We start from the raw sequence: 16811 nt of genomic DNA, 5'->3' as shown, positions 1-16811 counted from the left end.
GTGCTTGGGATTGGGCAAGGATTATGATATCACAGTTTTGGATTAGAGGGTATAGTGAGGTAAGGCTCTGAAGGTAAAGAATTCTCTGAGTTCTGGGTGTAAACTGTCACAATGCTTTCTGTTAAAGAATGTTTAGTGTTTCTTGAAAGTTCTTGGAGGGAACTAGATGTTACTTGTGGAAATGAAAAAATGTTGCCCACTCTTCCAGTTCTACAAGTCATTAGCCCCTGACTGACAGCACACCCTGAAAGGAATTCAGGATGAAGCACCCTGTGTTCTGGGTACATGGGCCTCTAGACAGTTGAGATGCATATCTAAGGAAGAATTTTCATGACCCCAGATTCTCTGCACTTCCCATGTAGAATAAAGCACTAAAATCATTAACTGGAGATATCTGGTTTTTGTGATTGGCAGTCACCTTTTACCAAGATATAGGCTTCCCTGGTGGCTCAGTGGTAAAAGAATTTGCCTGCCAATACAGGAGATGTAGATTTAGTCCTGGGGTTGGGAAGATCCCCTGGAGAAGGAAATAGCCACCCACTCAAGTATTCTTGCCTGGGGAATCCCGTGGACAGAGGAGCCTGGCAGGCTACAGTTCATGGGGTTGCAAAAGAGTCAGGCATGATTTAGCAACTAAACAACAACAGCAAGGCTTGACTACATGTATTTCCCAGTCAAAAAAATTTCATATACATTCTCCTCCAACTCCAAACTCTGGAAGTTTAGAGCTAGCTGAGAGACTGTCTCCCAGGCTATAGTCCTCAGTATGATAACTGAGTAAAATTCAACTTACAGCTCTTATATTGAGCTTTTTTTTTTTTTTTCCCAGTTGACTCTTGCAACTTATATCTTTCTGGGCCAGTCTCCTAGGCATAGTAAAGCAATACTGATGAGGCCAGTCACATCTTCACCCAGCCACATTTTGGCAGGCAAGCCTTCATCCAAGGAAAGGGGTCAGGAGAGAGACAGGTGTGAAAAATGAAGCACTGAAAGGAGAGAAACTGTGTCAAACAAGACTCTGCCATTCCTAATTATGTGATTCTAGGCAAATAATCATGACCTCTCTGCGTCTCAATTTCATCAAAAAAGGAGAGAATCATGAAATTAACGTGAGACCCAGTGCTCAGTACAATGACTGAGCCCAAGGAATGCTCTGCAAGCCCCCTCCCTCCCATCACTGTGATCAGTTAGCTTGTCTGTGTTCCCTAAGTCCCTAAGTGCCACAGAAGATCCTACTACTTCCTGCCCCACCCCCAAAGCTGGATCCTCCCCTCCTTCCAGTGCCCCAGGCCCAGCTCCATATGCAACAATCTCACACTCACTCCTGCTGAGCGGTCCCTATTTAACAAGTGTTTGGGGAATTTCTCACGACCATTATGTCGGAGATGAGAGCAGACTCTCCCTTCTTCTAATCTTTCTGCAGCTTTTCTTCTCCCTGAACACAGCAAATCCCTGGATTTGCCTGGACCTGTTGTACCTGGGAGAGCTCCTTAAATACCAGCGGCCAGCCTTTGTCTTGTCCTGGTCTTCAGCCCCACCACCCTGGGAGGAAAAGCAGGCTGAAAGCATTGTGGAGAGTCGGAGGGCAGGTGCCATCTGAAGTGAACCAACCAACACTGAGATGAGAGACATGAATGACGACGAGAGCACTGGGAATACTGTGTCAGCCCTGGGGGTAAGCCTGCCCTGGCCGGGCACAGAGCCGGGAGAACTCGGGGCTGGGTGTCTGGGGAGAGTCGCTGATGCCACATTTGCTTTCAGGCAAAGCACAAAGTGGTGCTTCTGACTTTCCTGAGAGCCAGGACCACCTGGGCTTCTGGTTAAAATGCAGGTTCTGATTTGAGCAGGTCTGGGAACTTCTCACAAGCTCCCAGGTGAGACGGCTGCTGCCAATCCACAGACCTGGGAGACCTAGAGGAACTCTGGTTGCGGGGTCTTCAAGAGTGTGGTCAGATGCTTGCAGGGTTTAGCTTCCAGGGGAACTTGAGTGGCTAGGCAGCACCCATTGGGCTGTTGGCTTCCATAATATGCTCCTTAAGATCCTAGTTGTGTTGCTGGACAAAATCTTGGCTTTCTCTGCCCCCTGAAGCCGAATAAAAAATCTGGAGACAGAGTTTGGAGGAAATAGAAAGGTGGCTTTAATTCCCAGCCAGTGGAGAGGGAAACAGTAGGTTCATGCCTCAAAAACTGTGCCCCCTGCTTGAGGAGTCTAGAGGTTTATATAAGATGAGGGCTTGCAGTCAGGAGTCGGTGATGAGGAACAAAGGTGTTAGGATCTTGATTTCTTTCTCTTCCATCGTTTCCAAGGCAGTCGTAGGCTGGCGCCAGTAAACCAGTAATTGAGTTTTGCACTTTGGTGGCTCTGCGGCCTTCTTTCTGATGTGTAACTACTAGGGGAAGGGTGTTATAAGGGTAAATACCAGATACAGGATGTATTTAGCATAGAGTCAAAGGATAATAGGGGCGAAATGTAACTCCTGCAGAGTTAGGGAGCAGAAAAGCAAACTTAGAGAAATGCAGTTAAAGTAAAAAAAAACTAGGAATGTTCAGGCCTGCTTACCATTGTCTTGACCTTCTTTGTTCTCAGGAATGGGAAAGAAAAAAACTCATTCCTCTTTTTCCTTTTCGCTGCAACAGTTGGAAATGTAAAACGTGTTATCTGGTCCTGGGACATCAATGTGGCATCAGATTCTAGGGGACACTGTAACTGCCCAGCCACAGACCAACTGGAAGCGAGGGTGGCACCGATTTAAAGACTTTGCTGATGTCGACTAAAAACTACAGTTACAACCTGAAAGTAGAGAGTTATTTTATTTGGTGAGAATGTTTAGGACTCCGAGCCTGGGAGATAGCATCTCAGTAGCTCTGAGAAAACTGCTCCAAGGAGGCAGGAGGGAAAGTCAGGCTACAAACAAGTTTGTAACACAGGGAGCAGGCAATCTGAACATCGAAGATCAGATACTAAGTTAAGGAGTTTAGCGTTTTATATATGGGAAGCTGCAAGCCTCTGGGCTCACTGAATTCATTCCTTTCATATGCACCTCAGCTATCTGGGACCGAATCCTATTTCCTTGTTCCCCTTAAGGAGTGAGGATGTGGCAGATGGCTGCTTCTTTCATTCCCCCAGTTCCTCAGCAACCACCGTGGGGGGTGGCAGCATCCATGGAGCCCTCATTCACGTTTGGAGGCCAGAAATCGCTGAAGGCTGTGACATTTCTTGTTTATTGATATGGCAGGAGATATCTTCATTTCACACTGTTATCTGTGATGCTCCCACCAAGGTTGATTTCGAACAGCTGTAGGAAAAATCATGTGCTTCCATGGAAAGTCGTGCATTGCTCACAGTGTACTTCCTGTTGGCACGAGGCTCTACCCCTGTACTACCTTTGAGCTTACAGTTCTGCGAGTTGTAGGTACCTGATGCTGGAACTTACACAATTCAACATAAAAAAAAAAAAAAATTCCAATACCAAATTTTCAAATGGGCAGAGGATATGAATAGATGGTTTATTTCCAAGACATACAGATGGCCAACAGATACATGAAAAGATACCCAAGGTTGCTAATCATCAAGGAAATTCAAGTCAAAGCCACCATATCACCTTATACCTCTCAGAGCGGCTATTAGCAAAAAGACAACAAAGAAGTGTTGATGTGGATGTAAGGAGAAGGGAATCCTTGCACTGTTGGTGGGAATGTAAATTGGTGCAACAGTTATTGTTGTCGGCTAAAATCTTGGCTTTCTCTGCCTATCGAAGCTGAATAAAAAAAATACAGAGTGTGGGGGAAATAAAAAAGTGGCTTTCATCCTCTGTTGGCAGAGGGGAACACAGTGGGCTCATGCCTCAAGAACTGTGTCCCCTACCATGAGGAGTCTAGGGGCTTATGTAAGATGAGGGCTCACAGTCAGGGGTCAGTGATGAAGAACAAAGGTTTTAAGATCTTGTCTCCTTCCTCTTCCATTGTTTAAAAAGCAGTCTTAGGCTGTCAGTAACCCAGTAATTAAGTCTGGCAGTTTGGTGGCTCTGGAGCCTTCTTTATGGTATGTAGAAAAGAAGAACTACAAAGGGAGGAGATAATAGCTGTGAAATGTAGCTCCTACAGAGTCAGGGGGCAGAAAAAGCAAACTCAGTTACAGACATGCAGAGCTTGGAGCAGTTAAAGTAAAAAACTAGGAATGTTCAGGCCTGCTCACTGTTCTCTTTATCTTCTTTGTTCTCAGGGAAGGCAAAGAAAAAAACTCATTCCTCTTTTTCCTTTTCACTGCAACATTATGGAAAACAATATAGAGGTTCCTTGAAAAATTAAAAACAGCACTACCGTATGATCCAGCAATTCTACTCCTGGATATTTATCCAACAAAAATGAAAACACTAAGTTGAAAAGATATATGAATCCCTGTGTTCATTGTGGGATTTCCTGGTGGCTTGGTGGTAAGGAATCTGCCTGCCAATACAGAAGGGTGTTCAATCTCTGGTCCAGGAAGATCCCCTGGAGATGGAAATGGCCATCCACTCCAGTATTCTTGCCTTGGGAAATCCCATGGACAGAGGAGCCTGGCAGGCTACAGTACACGGGGTCACAAAAGAGTCGGACACAACTTAGCAACTAAACAACAACATGTTCACTGCAGCATTATTTACAATAGCCAATACACGGAAGCAACCCAAGTGTCCACTGAATGAATAGATGAAGAAGTGGTAGGAATTCACTGGTGTTGCAGTGGTTAAGACTCTGCACTTTTACCGCCAAGGGCTTGGGTTCAATTCCTGACCAGGAAACTAAGATCCTGCAAGCCTTACAGCATGGCCAAAAAGAAGAGGTGGTACACACACACACACATACACTGGAATGCTTCTTAGCCATAAAAAAGAATGGAATCTTGCAGATAGAACTAGACGATAATACCGTGAATTAAATTTCACTTAATGCTAAGTGAAACAAGTCAGACAGAGAAAGACAAATCCTCTTATGATTTCACTTACATGTGGAATCTAAAAGATGAAACAAATGAAGAAACGTAAGAAAAGAGAATCAGAGCCATAAATCCAGAGAACAAACGGGCAGTTGCCAGAGAGGGAAAAAGGTGGGAGGAAGAGAGGAACAGGTGAGGGAGAGTAAGAGTTAAAAAATGAATGAATCACTGGCATGGAAGGTACAATATGGGGAGGAGAGTCTATAACTATGTAATGTCTTTGTAGGGTGACATTCTGTAACTAGATCATTTTGAAAAGTATAGAAATAGAGAGTCACTGGGTTGTGCCCCACGAACAAACACAAGGCTGTGGTTCAATTATACTTCAAAAACAAACAAGCTCATGGGGAAAGAGATCAGATGAGTGGCTGCCAGAGGCTGGAGAAAGAGGAATCGGATGAAAGTAACCAAAAGGTACAAACTTCCAGTTTCAAGAGAAATAAGTGCCAGGGGTGTAAAGTACAACAAGGTAAATAAAATGAACAACACTGTATGTTACACATGAAGGTTGTTAATTGAGTAAATCCCAAGCATTCTTATCATAAGGAAAATATTTTTTTCTTTTTCTTTCGTTTTGCATCTGTATGAGATGATAGATGTTCACTAAACTTATTGTGATAATTGTTTCATGATGTATGTAAGTCAAATCATTATGCTGTACACCTTAAACAGTGCTGTCTCTATGTCAACTACATCTCAATAAAACTGGAAGGAAAAAAGTCATAATTTTCACTTTTTTTGAAAAGTTTCCTTTTTTTTTTTTTGGCTGCACAGCATGCCGGATCTTTGTTCCCCACCCAGGGATCAAACCCTTGCCCCCTGCAGTGAAAGCGCAGAATCTTTTTTTTTTTTTTTTTCTTTTCCCATTTATTTTTATTAGTTGGAGGCTAGAAAGCGCAGAATCTTAACCACTGCAACTACCAGGGAAGTCCCTGTAAATTATCCTTTAACACTATTAATGTGAGGTCAAAACCACAGAGTCAGAGATGGGCAGTGGCATACCATTCTAGAGAATTTCAGCATTTATTCCCTTGCTTTTCATTTTATTTTTTAAAATTTTGTATATTTACTCACTTTTGGCTGTGCTGGGTCTTTGCCGCTTCCAGGGATTTTCTCTAGTTGCGGTGAGCAGGGGTTACTCTAGGATGCGGGATTCTCATTGTGGTGGCTTCTCTTGTTGCGGAGCATGGGCTGTAGGGTGTCCGGGCTTCAGTGGTTGTGGCTCCTGGGCTCCAGAGCACAGGCTCAGTAGTTGTGGCACGTGGGCTCAGTTGCCCCGAAGCACGTGGGATCTTCTCAGATCAGGGAGAGAACCCTTGTCTCCTGCACTCGCAAACGGATCCTTTACCCCTGAACCACCAGGGAAGCCCTATTCCCTTTTTGTTGTTGTTGTTTTTTTAAGGAGAAATTCACATAAAATTACCCTTTTCAAAGTGTACAATTTAGTTGCGTTTAGTACTTTCACAGTGTTGTACAATCACCACTCTATCTAGTTCCAAAGCATTTTCATCACCCTCAAAGGAAAATTCACACCCATTAAGCAGTCATACCCCCTTCTCTCCCCCCAGCCCCTGGCAACCACCCATCTGCTCTCTGTCTCTAAGGATTTACCTTTTCTGAATTTCCAGTATAAGTAGAATCCTACAATATGTGACATTTTTGTGCCTGGCTTCTTTCACCTAGCATAATGTTTTCAAGGCTAATGTAGCTTGTGTCAGTACTTCATTTCTTTTTATAGCTGCATAATCCATTGTGTGTATATATCACAATCTGTTTATTCATTCATTCATTGGTGGAAGTGTGGGCTGTTTCCACCTTCTGGTTATAGTAAATAGTGTTATTATGAATGTGCATATTCATATCTCTGCTTGAATGCCAGTTTTTTTTTTTGTTGTTCTTTTGGAATTAAAATATATTTAGGAGTATAATTGCTGAGTCATAAGGTAATTCTATTTTTAACTTCTTAAGAAACCACCAAATTTTTCCAACAGCAGTTGGACCATTTTATATTCCCGCTGGCAGCCTACAATGGTTCCAATTTCTCTGCATCCTTGCCCACACGCGGATGAACCTTGAAGACATTATACTAAGTGAAATAAGACAGTCAAAAAGACAAATCCTCCAAAAAAAAAAAGACAAATCCTCCAAGATTCCACTTATATGAAACAACTAAAGCAGTCAGGGTCACAGAAACAAAAAGTAGAATGGAGGTTGCCAGAGCTGGGGGATGTTAGTGTGTGTTGGATACAGAGCTTTAGTTTGCAAGATGAGAAAGTGCTAGAAGTTGTTTGTACAACAGTGAATATACTTAGCACTACTAAACCGTACACCTAAAAATGGTCAATTTTATTATATGTTTGCTGTTTTGTTTTTATTTTTACCACGATGTGGAAAAAAAAGAGTCATCTACCCAGGGTAACGTGTAACCAACAGAAGCCACTCCTGTCCCTGAGAAGCCTGATCCCCTGGCTTTCACCCATCTTCTCTGTGATTCCCAAGGGTGATTCCCTTTAGTGCATGGGCACCCTAATAGGTGAGGTCAAAGTCTGTTCTTGGAAAGAATACTTAGGAACCTTGTAATGTCTCTGAAGCATACTCACCAGGTGTGTCAGCATGATTGGCAGCTTTTTTGCCTTGGGGGCATCTGATAAAATCTTGGGCCTGATTCAATGACGGCAGTCTGAACTGGCCTGCGGAGCGAGAAAGCTTGGATCGGGCATGTTCTCTCCCTCCTCCTTCCACCCACGTTGCAGAGTTGGGTTCCAATGGCCAGAACCCAGCAGGCCTGGGCAAGTAGAGTTGACCCCACTGCGCACTAGGCTTGGGCAGTCTTATGTCAACCTCTCAGACCCCTGCACCAGGAATGCTGCCTGTGTGGAGGGCTGGGTGCAAGCCGGGACCTGTTAATTACTCCTTCCTTTTCTAACTCTGGATTTCCTGCCTTCCTGCCCCTCCTTCCAGTCAAACAGTGCACACACACCTTGGTAGCAGCCTCGCTTTGTGTCCTCTGAGACATGTGTAGGTACTCTAATGCGATACACATGTTCCTAAGGAAACCCACATTCTATAACATAGCATATAAATAAAGTACAGAGCTTAAGAGGAAAACGGTTGAGGTGGACCACTAGGCAATTTTAACATCTGAACACAAACAAAAGCAAATGCAGTCTAAAAGACAATTGCCTGAGTAAATCTCCACTGTTGTTTGTACCCAACCACAGGGTTCTTGCTTGCTCCCTTAAAATGAGGGTCCTTAGGTGGTTTGCTTCTAGTAGAGAGCTGTTTCATCATAATTTAAAATCTGATTGAGAATCCCTGGTGGTCCAATGGTTAGGACTCGATGCTTTCACTACCTGGGGCCTGGGTTCAACCCCCTAGTTGGAGAACTAAAATCCCACAAGCTGCACAGCTCAGTCAAAAAGTCAAACAAACCTGATTTTGACTGTAATCAATTAACGCAAACAAACAAATATATCAGTTCAGTTCAGTCGCTCAGTCATGTCCGACTCTTTGCAAGCCCATGGACTACAGCACCCTGTCCATCACCAACTACCGGAGCTTGCTCAAACTCATGTCCATCAAATCTGTGATGCCATCAAACCACCTCATCCTCTGTCATCCCCTTCTCCTTCTGCCTTCTATCTTTCCCATCATTAGGATCTTTTCCAGTGAGTCAGTTCTTCATATCAGGTGGCCAAAGTATTGGAGTTTCAGCTTCAGCATCAGTTCTTCCAATGAATGTTTAGGACTGATTTCCTTTAGGATTGACTGGTTTGATATCCTTGCAGTCCCAGGGACTCTCAAGAGTCTTCTCCAACACCACAGTTCAAAAGCATCAATTCTTCGGCCCTCAGCTTTCTTTATAGTCCTACTCACATCCATACATGACTACTGGAAAAACCATACCTTTGACTGTATGAACCTTTGTAGGCAAAGTAATGTCTCTGCTTTTTAATATGCTGTCTAGGTTGGTCATAGCTTTTCTTCCAAGGAGTAAGCGTCTTTTAGTTTCATGGCTGCAGTCACCATCTACAGGGATTTTGGAGCCCCCCAAAATAAAGTCTCTCACTGTTTCCATTGTTTCCTCATCTATTTGCCATGAAGTGATGGGACCGGATGCCATGATTTTCGTTTTTTGAATGTTGAGTTTTAAACCAGCTTTTTCACTCTCCTCTTTCACTTTCATCAAGAGTCTTTTTAGTTCCTCTTCACTTTCTGCCATAAGGGTGGTGTCATCTGCATATCTGAGGTTACTGATAATTCTCCCAGCAGTCTTGATTTCAGCCTGTGCTTCATCCAGCCTTCATCCAGCCAGTACATCCATTTTGCATGATGTACTCTGCATATAAGTTAAATAAGCAGGAGACAATATACAGCCTTGACGTACTTCTTTCCCAATTTGGAACCAGTCTGTTGTTTGGAACCATGTTTGGAACCATGTCCAATTCTAACTGTTGCTTCTTGACCTGCATACAGATTTCTCAGGAGGCAAGTCAGGTGGTCTGGTATTCCCATCTCTTGAAGAATTTTCCAGTTTGTTGTGATCCACACAGTCAAACGCTTTGGCATAGTCACTGAAGAAGTAGATGTTTTCCTGGAAATCTCTTATGTTTTCTTTTTCTATGATCCAACAGATGTTGGCAATTTGGTCTCTGGTTTCTCTGCCTTTTCTAAATCCAGCATGAACATCTGGAAGTTCACGGTTCCTGTACTGTTGAAGCCTGGCTTGGAGAATTTTGAGCATTACTTTGCTACTGTGTGAGATGAGTGCAATTGTGCAGTAGTTTGAACATTCTTTGGCATTGCCTTTCTTTGGGATTGGAATGAAAACTGACCTTTTCCAGTCCTGTTGCCACTGTTGAATTTTCAAATTTGCTGGCATATTGACTGCAACACTTTAACAGCATCATCTTTTAGGATTTGAAATAGCTCAACTGGAATTCCATCACCTCCACTAGCTTTGTACATAGTGATGCTTCCTAAGGCCCACTTGACTTCGGAATGTCTGGCTCTAGGTCAGTGATCACACCATCGTGGTTATCTGGGTCATGAAGATATTTTTTCTATAGTTCTTCTGTGTATTCTTGCCACCTCTTCTTAATATCTTCTGCTTCTGTTAGGTCCATACCATTTCTGTCTTTTATTGTGTCCATCTTTGCATGAAATGTTCCCTTGGTATCTCTAATTTTCTTGAAGAGATCTCTAGTCTTTCCCATTCTACTGTTTTCCTCTATTTCTTTGCATTGATCACTGAGGAAGGCTCTTATCTCTCCTTGTTATTCTTTGGAACTCTGCATTCAAATGGGTATACCTCCTTTTCTCCTTTGTCTTTAGCTTCTCTTCTTTCTCAGCTATTTGTAAGGCCTATGCAGACAACCATTTTGCCTTTTTGCATTTCTTTTTCTTGGGGATGGTCTTGATCACTGCCTCCTGTACAATGTCACAAACCTCTGTCCATAGTTCTTCAGGCACTCTATCAGATCTAATCCTTTGAATATATTGTCACTTCCACTGTATAATCATGAGGGATTTGATTTAGGTCATACCTAAATGGTCTAGTACTTTTCCCCAGTTTCTTCGATTTAAGTCTGAATTCTGCAATAAGGTGTTCATGATCTGAGCCACAGTCAGCTCCCAGTCTTGTTTTTGCTGACTATATAGAGCTTCTCCATCTTCAGCTGCAAAGAATATATTCAATCTGATTTCAGTATTGACCAACTGTTGATGTCCATGTGTAGATTAGTCTCTTGTGTTGTTGGAAGAGAATGTTTGGTATGACCTATGTGTTCTCTTTGCAAAACTCTGTTAGCCTTTGCCCTGCTTCATTTTGTACTCCAAGGCCAAACTTGCTTGTTACTCCAGGTGTCTCTTGACTTCCTACTTTTGCATTCCAGTCCCCTTATAATGAAAAAGACATCTTTTTGGGTGTTAGTTCTAAAAGGTCTTGTAGGTCGCACAGAACTGTTCAACTTCAGCTTCTTCAGCATTACTAGTTGGGGCATAGACTTGGATTACTGTGATATTGAATGGTTTGCCTTGGAAAAAACAGAGATCATTCTGTCGTTTTTGAGATTGCACCCAAGTACTGCACTTCAGACTCTTTTGTTGACTATGAGGGCTACTCTATTTCTTCTAAGGGATTCTTGCCCACAGTATATTCAGATATAATGAATAATTATAATTCAGATATAATGGTCATCTGAATCAAATTCGCCCTTTCCAGTCCATTTTAGTTCACTGATTCCTAAAATGTCAATGTTCACTCTTGCCATCTCCTGTTTGACCACTTCCAATTTGCCTTGATTCATGGACATAACATTCCAGGACTTTATTTCCATCACCAGTCACATCCACAACTGGGCATTGTTTTTGCTTTGGCTCCCTGTCTTCATTCTTTCTGGAGTTATTTCTCCACTCTTCTCCAGTAACATATTGGGCACCTACTGACCTGGGGAGTTCATCTTTCACTGCGTATCTTTTGCCTTTTCATACTGTTCATGGGGTTCTCAAGGCAAGAATACTGAAGTGGTTTGCCATTCCCTTCTCCAGTGGACAAGTTTTATCAGAACTCTCCACCATGACCCACCAGTCTTGGGTGGGCCTACAAGGCAAGGCTCATCATTTCAATGAGTTAGACAAGGCTATGGTCCCTGTGATCAGTTTGATTAATTTTCTGTTACTGTGGTTTACATTCTCTCTGCCCTCTGACAGATAAGGATAAGAGGCTTATGGAAACTTCCTGATAGGAGAGACTTGACTGTGGGGGAAACTGGGTCTTGTTCTGATGGGCAGGGCTGTGCTCAGTAAATCTTTAATTCAACTTTCTGTTGGTGGGTGGGGCTGTGTTCCCTCCCTGTTGTTTAACCTGAGACCAAACTATGGTGGAGGTGATGAAGATAATGGTGACCTCCTTCAAAAGGTCCCATGCACACACTGCCACACTCAGTGCTCCGACCCTGCAACAGGCCACCACTGACCCACGGCTTCGTCGAAGACTCCTGGACACTCACAGGCAAGTCTGGGTTGGTCTCTTGTGGGGTAACTGCTCCTTTCTCCTGGGTCCTGGTGCGCACGAGACACAAGAGTCTGTTTCCCTAGTCCTTTGTAAGTTCGTCTGCTCAGTGGCTGTATGGTGGGGTTAACGGTGACCTCCTCCAAGAGGACTTATGCCACACCGAGGTCTGCGGCCCCTGTGGCAGGCCACTGCTGACCCATACCTCCACAGGAGACACTCAAACACTCAAAGGCAGGTCTGACTCAGTCTCAGTGGGGTCTCAGTTCTGGTGGGCACAAGGTTTTGTTTGAGCCCTCCTAGCATCTGAGCCTCCCTCATAGCTCAGTTGGTAAAGAATCCGCCTGCAATGCAGGAGTCATCGTTTCAATTCCTGGGTTGGGAAGATCCACTGGAGAAGGGATAGGCTACCCACTCCAGTATTCTTCGGCTTCCCTTGTGGCTCAGCTGGTAATGAATCTGCCTGCAATGTGGGAGACCTGGGTTCGATCCCAGAGTTGGGAAGGTCCCCTGGAGAAGGAAAAGGCTACCCACTCTAGTATTCTGGCCTGGAGAATTCCATGGACCATATAGACCATGGGGTCGCAAAGAGTCGGACACTGAGCAACTTTCACTTTCTGAACGTCGGTGGGGGGGGGGCGTGGTATGGGGTTTGATTCTAAATGTGGTTTCACCCCTCCTACTGTCTTGCTGGGGCTTCTCCTTTGCCCTTGGACATGGGGTATCTTTTTTTGGTGGGATCCAGCATTCTCCTGTTGATGACTGTTCAGTAGCGAGTTGTAATTTTGGAGTTCTCACAGGAGAAGATGAGCGCATGTCCTTCTACTTTGCCATCTTGAGAGCAAAAACCCATTTTATACACACACACACACACACATATATATATATATACACAGGTTTATATATATATGTATACATAGGCATATATATATACACACACAGGTATATATATATAGGCTTATACATATGTAAGTGGCTACCCACTACAGTATTCTTGCCTGGAGAACCACTTGGACAGAGGAGCCTGGTGGGCTACAGTCCATAGGGCTGCAGAGTCAGTCACGACTGAGTGACTGACACATACACACACATATATATAGGCTTCCCAGGCGGCACTAGTGGTAAAGAACCCATTTGCCAATGCAGGAAACCTAAGAGACACGGGCTCGATTTCTGGATTGGCAAGATCCCTTGGAGGAAGGTGTTGCAACCCACTCAAATATTCTTGCCTGAAGAATCCCATGGACAGAGGAGCCTGGCAGGCTACAGTCCACAGCTCACAAAGAGTCAGACACGACTGAGTGTTCAATTTTCAATATAGCAGTCTCTGCAATAAAGGCCCACAACAAAACTTTGAACACTCCAGAACATTCCTAGTAGAGATGACGTCAGCACTGATCTGAAGCCCTGGTATCATTGTCTGATCTCAGAATGATGCCTATAACTCGGCCTCTGCACTAGTGCTGAATATCAGAGACAAGAGTTTTGAGTGAAGTAGAAAACAACAGCTTTATTGCTTTGCCAGGCAAAGAAGGACAGAGAGGAGCACGCCCTTCACAAACTGTGTCCCAACCGAGGGGCATTGGATGATGAGTTTTACAGCAATAGTTCAAGGAGAGGATTGCTGATAAGATTAGGGTGTGTGCCTAAACTCCTTTGAACTAGTCTCTGGTAATCTGATGGGTTTCTGTGGTTCCTTTCATCTGGAGAGCTTTTCTGGAATGAAGAATGCTGACATCTTCCATTTGTTGTGAAGTTCTGGTTCTACAAAGAGTTTAAAGATGCTATTATGTATATCCCTTGAGGCAGAACCAGGACCCTACCCCAAGGCTGCATTGTTATTTGTTGGATGTCTCTATTTTCCCTCCCTTCCCAGATTAAAACAGCTCAATTCTACCCTTGACTCAGGGAAAGTCATGGAGGTTGGAGTCTGTTCCCTACAAACAAGAAACGGGGTACATAGAAAGGCTTTTGTGCCCAGGAGCTGCACAGGGTCCTGTTCAGTTTCAAGAATAGCCCATGTAAATCCATGGCTGATTCATATCAATGTATGACAAAACCCACTGGAAAAAAAAAAAAAAAAAGAATAGCCCAGGGATTTGCCAACCTGCTGCATGATGCTTGTTCAACATCTCACATCTTGGTTACATTCTCCCATATAAACTTTTTCTTTTCAATTTTTGAAAAGCTTCATTTTCAGAAAGACCATTTTTATTTTTTGTTTGTATTACAACAGTAATACAAAAATCCTCTTAATTCCCCTTGGTGTCAATCATCAAGTTTTGTCAATTTCCATCCTAAATATCTCTCAAATGCATGTATTTCTCTAATCTCTGCCACCATACAGTTCAAGCAACTGACATCTTGGCCTATGTCTGTGCTCAGTCACTCCAGTCATGTCTGACTCTTTGCAGACATGTGGACTGTAGCCTGTCAGACTTCTCTGTCCATGGAATTCTCCAGGCAAGAATACCAAAGTGGGTTGCCATTTCCTCCTCCAGGGGATCTTCCTGACCCAGGGATTGAAACTGAGTCTCTTGTGTCTCCTGCATTGGCAGGTGGATTCTTTATCACTGGTGCCACCCGGGAAGCCCATCTTTTGCCTGTTCAACAGCAAAGAATGAATCTTTCTTCTCTACCCCAAATCCACTGGTCTCTTGTCTCCACATCACTTCTCCTCTAGGCAGCCACAGTGAACTTTTAAAAATACAACTCTGATCACCCTCCATCCTCTAATGCCTTTTCTCTTCTCCTAGAACAAAAATCAAGCTCTCTCACCCAGGCTATAAGTCTGGCCCTACCCACTTCCCCAGCCTCTTTCTTCATTCACTCTTCCTGTATGGTGCTCTTCAGTTATACTGACCTTGCAATTTCTCTTCCGCCACAAGGCCTTGGCATGTACTGTTACTTATCTGGAAGGATCTCTTCACCACCCCATCCCCATCTCATCCCCCTTTGCTTTGCTGTTGTTCAGCCGCTAAGTTGTGTCTGACTCTTTGCAACCTTATGGACTGCAGCACACCAGGCTTTCCTGTCCTCCATTATTTCCCAGAGCCTGCTCAAACTCACGTCCATTGAGTCAGTGATGCCATCCAACCATCTCATCCTCTGTCACCCCTTCTTTTCCTGCCCTCAATCTTTCCCAGCATCAGGGTCTTTTCCAATGTGTCGGCTCTTCACATCAGGTGGCCAAAATATTGGTGCTTCAGCTTCAGCACTGCTCTATTCATCTCTCTTTCCCATTTCAGCTCAAGCTCCCTTTTTTAGGGAAGACTTCCCTGACCAGCTCTCCAACCCTTGTTTAGAGCTCTTTTATAGTTATAAACTCATCAAGTGTTTTACCAGACTAAATTCTGCCTTCCCTGCTAGATTCTTAGCCACATGATATATTTACATTTTATAATAATGATGCTTAATAATAATAATATATGTTAATAATAATGATTTGGGAATGAGATCTGGGACCCAAATTCTCTTGTCAGAATTCTTGGCAAACAAGTATTCTTAGCAAACACTTTTTCCATTGTGAGAGATTAGAGAGTACCTAATCTAGAGAAAAGGACCCAAAACTAATTTATTTATAACTAATTTATTTAATAACCCCCAAATTAGTTTTGGGTTCTTTTCTGGATAAAATCCTAATATAATTTTCCTGTAATGAATCAAACTGTATGGAAGGTGGGGAAGAGAAAATCAGGAAAGTCCTGGCAGAACCTAAGTCTGGCCACTTTTCCCTTTTATTTTATTTATTCTTTAAAATTAACTTTTATTGGAGTGTGGTTGATTTACAATATCGTCTTAGTTTCTGCCGAAAAGCAAAGTGAATCACTTATACATATACATATATCCATCTTTTTTAGATTTTTTCCCCATATAGGTCATTACAGAGTGCTGCAAGTTTCCTGTGCTATACAATAGGTTCTTTTAATTACCTCCTTTTTGCTCTAAAAATGATTCTTTGACTCTCATCAGAGGTAGTTTCAAGCACAGGAAACATTAGTACGTGTTCCCAGGACACGCCTTGGTCTGCTATGTGCTATTAGGCAAAATGTCTTTGGGCTAATCAGTATTGTTTATTATTGTCATTTTAAACCCCAAGGCAAAATCGGATTTCAATCGTAGTTTCCCTTCCTAGTTCAGAAGGAGAGAAGAGCTGGGCGGGAGAGTAAGGGCCAGTGATGTAAAGAAGACACTCCCCTCCTCCCAGCTCCCCGACACCCCCCCACCCCCACCCCGCGCCTCCGTCTCCTCTTCCCAATCCCCATTTTCAGCTCTTGCGGGTAATAAACATGGAAAGTTCAGAAAACCACAGACACTTGCAGAGGGCCAGCCCAGGTCACACAGCAGGCACAGTCCCCGCCTCGGACCAGGGGGCCAGTCCGCGTTATGATTCCCCATTATCCGTGGACGCCCAAAGGACCGCCGTCCTCCCACGGGCCTAAAGGGTCCTGAGGATCCCAGGCTGCTGGGCCCGGGGCGGGGGGCGGGAAGGACCTGGCAGGGGACACAGACGACCTGAGCGGGGATAATTCTGTTCCAAGCTCTCCGGGGTTCCCAGGTGCTCTCGAGGGTCCTGGGCTGAAGAGGCTCCAGACAGGGGTGGGGGGATCCCTGGGCAAGGGTAAGGAGGGGACCCCGTTCTGCGCCCAGCATACCCGCGGCATCCCCCCTGCGGCCTCCCGGCGCGTTCTCCCCGCTCGCGCCGCGCTCCCGCCGCTGAGGCGTTGGTGACGCCAGAGGTGGTGCCTGCCTGAGGCCTACAGAGCAGGTACTACGGCCCCCGCCAATCCCACCCCATCCTGGGCCTGTACCGCTGTCTCCTCC

At 44.2% G+C, this 16811-nt stretch overlaps 1 protein-coding gene across 1 annotated transcript in view; it reads left to right on the top strand.

Annotated features, from left to right (window-relative positions):
* Positions 1–1568: 1568 nt before the first annotated feature.
* Positions 1569–16811, top strand: part of LOC122452456 (solute carrier family 2, facilitated glucose transporter member 5) — a 44413-nt gene continuing 29170 nt past the window's right edge. The window contains exon 1 of the mRNA XM_043486087.1: positions 1569–1675. Coding sequence (XP_043342022.1) covers positions 1622–1675 — 54 coding nt within the window. The 5' untranslated portion in view covers positions 1569–1621. The remainder of the gene's footprint in view (positions 1676–16811) is intronic.

Source organism: Cervus canadensis, chromosome 13 (assembly GCF_019320065.1).
Source record: "Cervus canadensis isolate Bull #8, Minnesota chromosome 13, ASM1932006v1, whole genome shotgun sequence".
NCBI lineage: Eukaryota > Metazoa > Chordata > Mammalia > Artiodactyla > Cervidae > Cervus > Cervus canadensis.
This window is presented reverse-complemented; position numbering and strand designations above follow the sequence as displayed.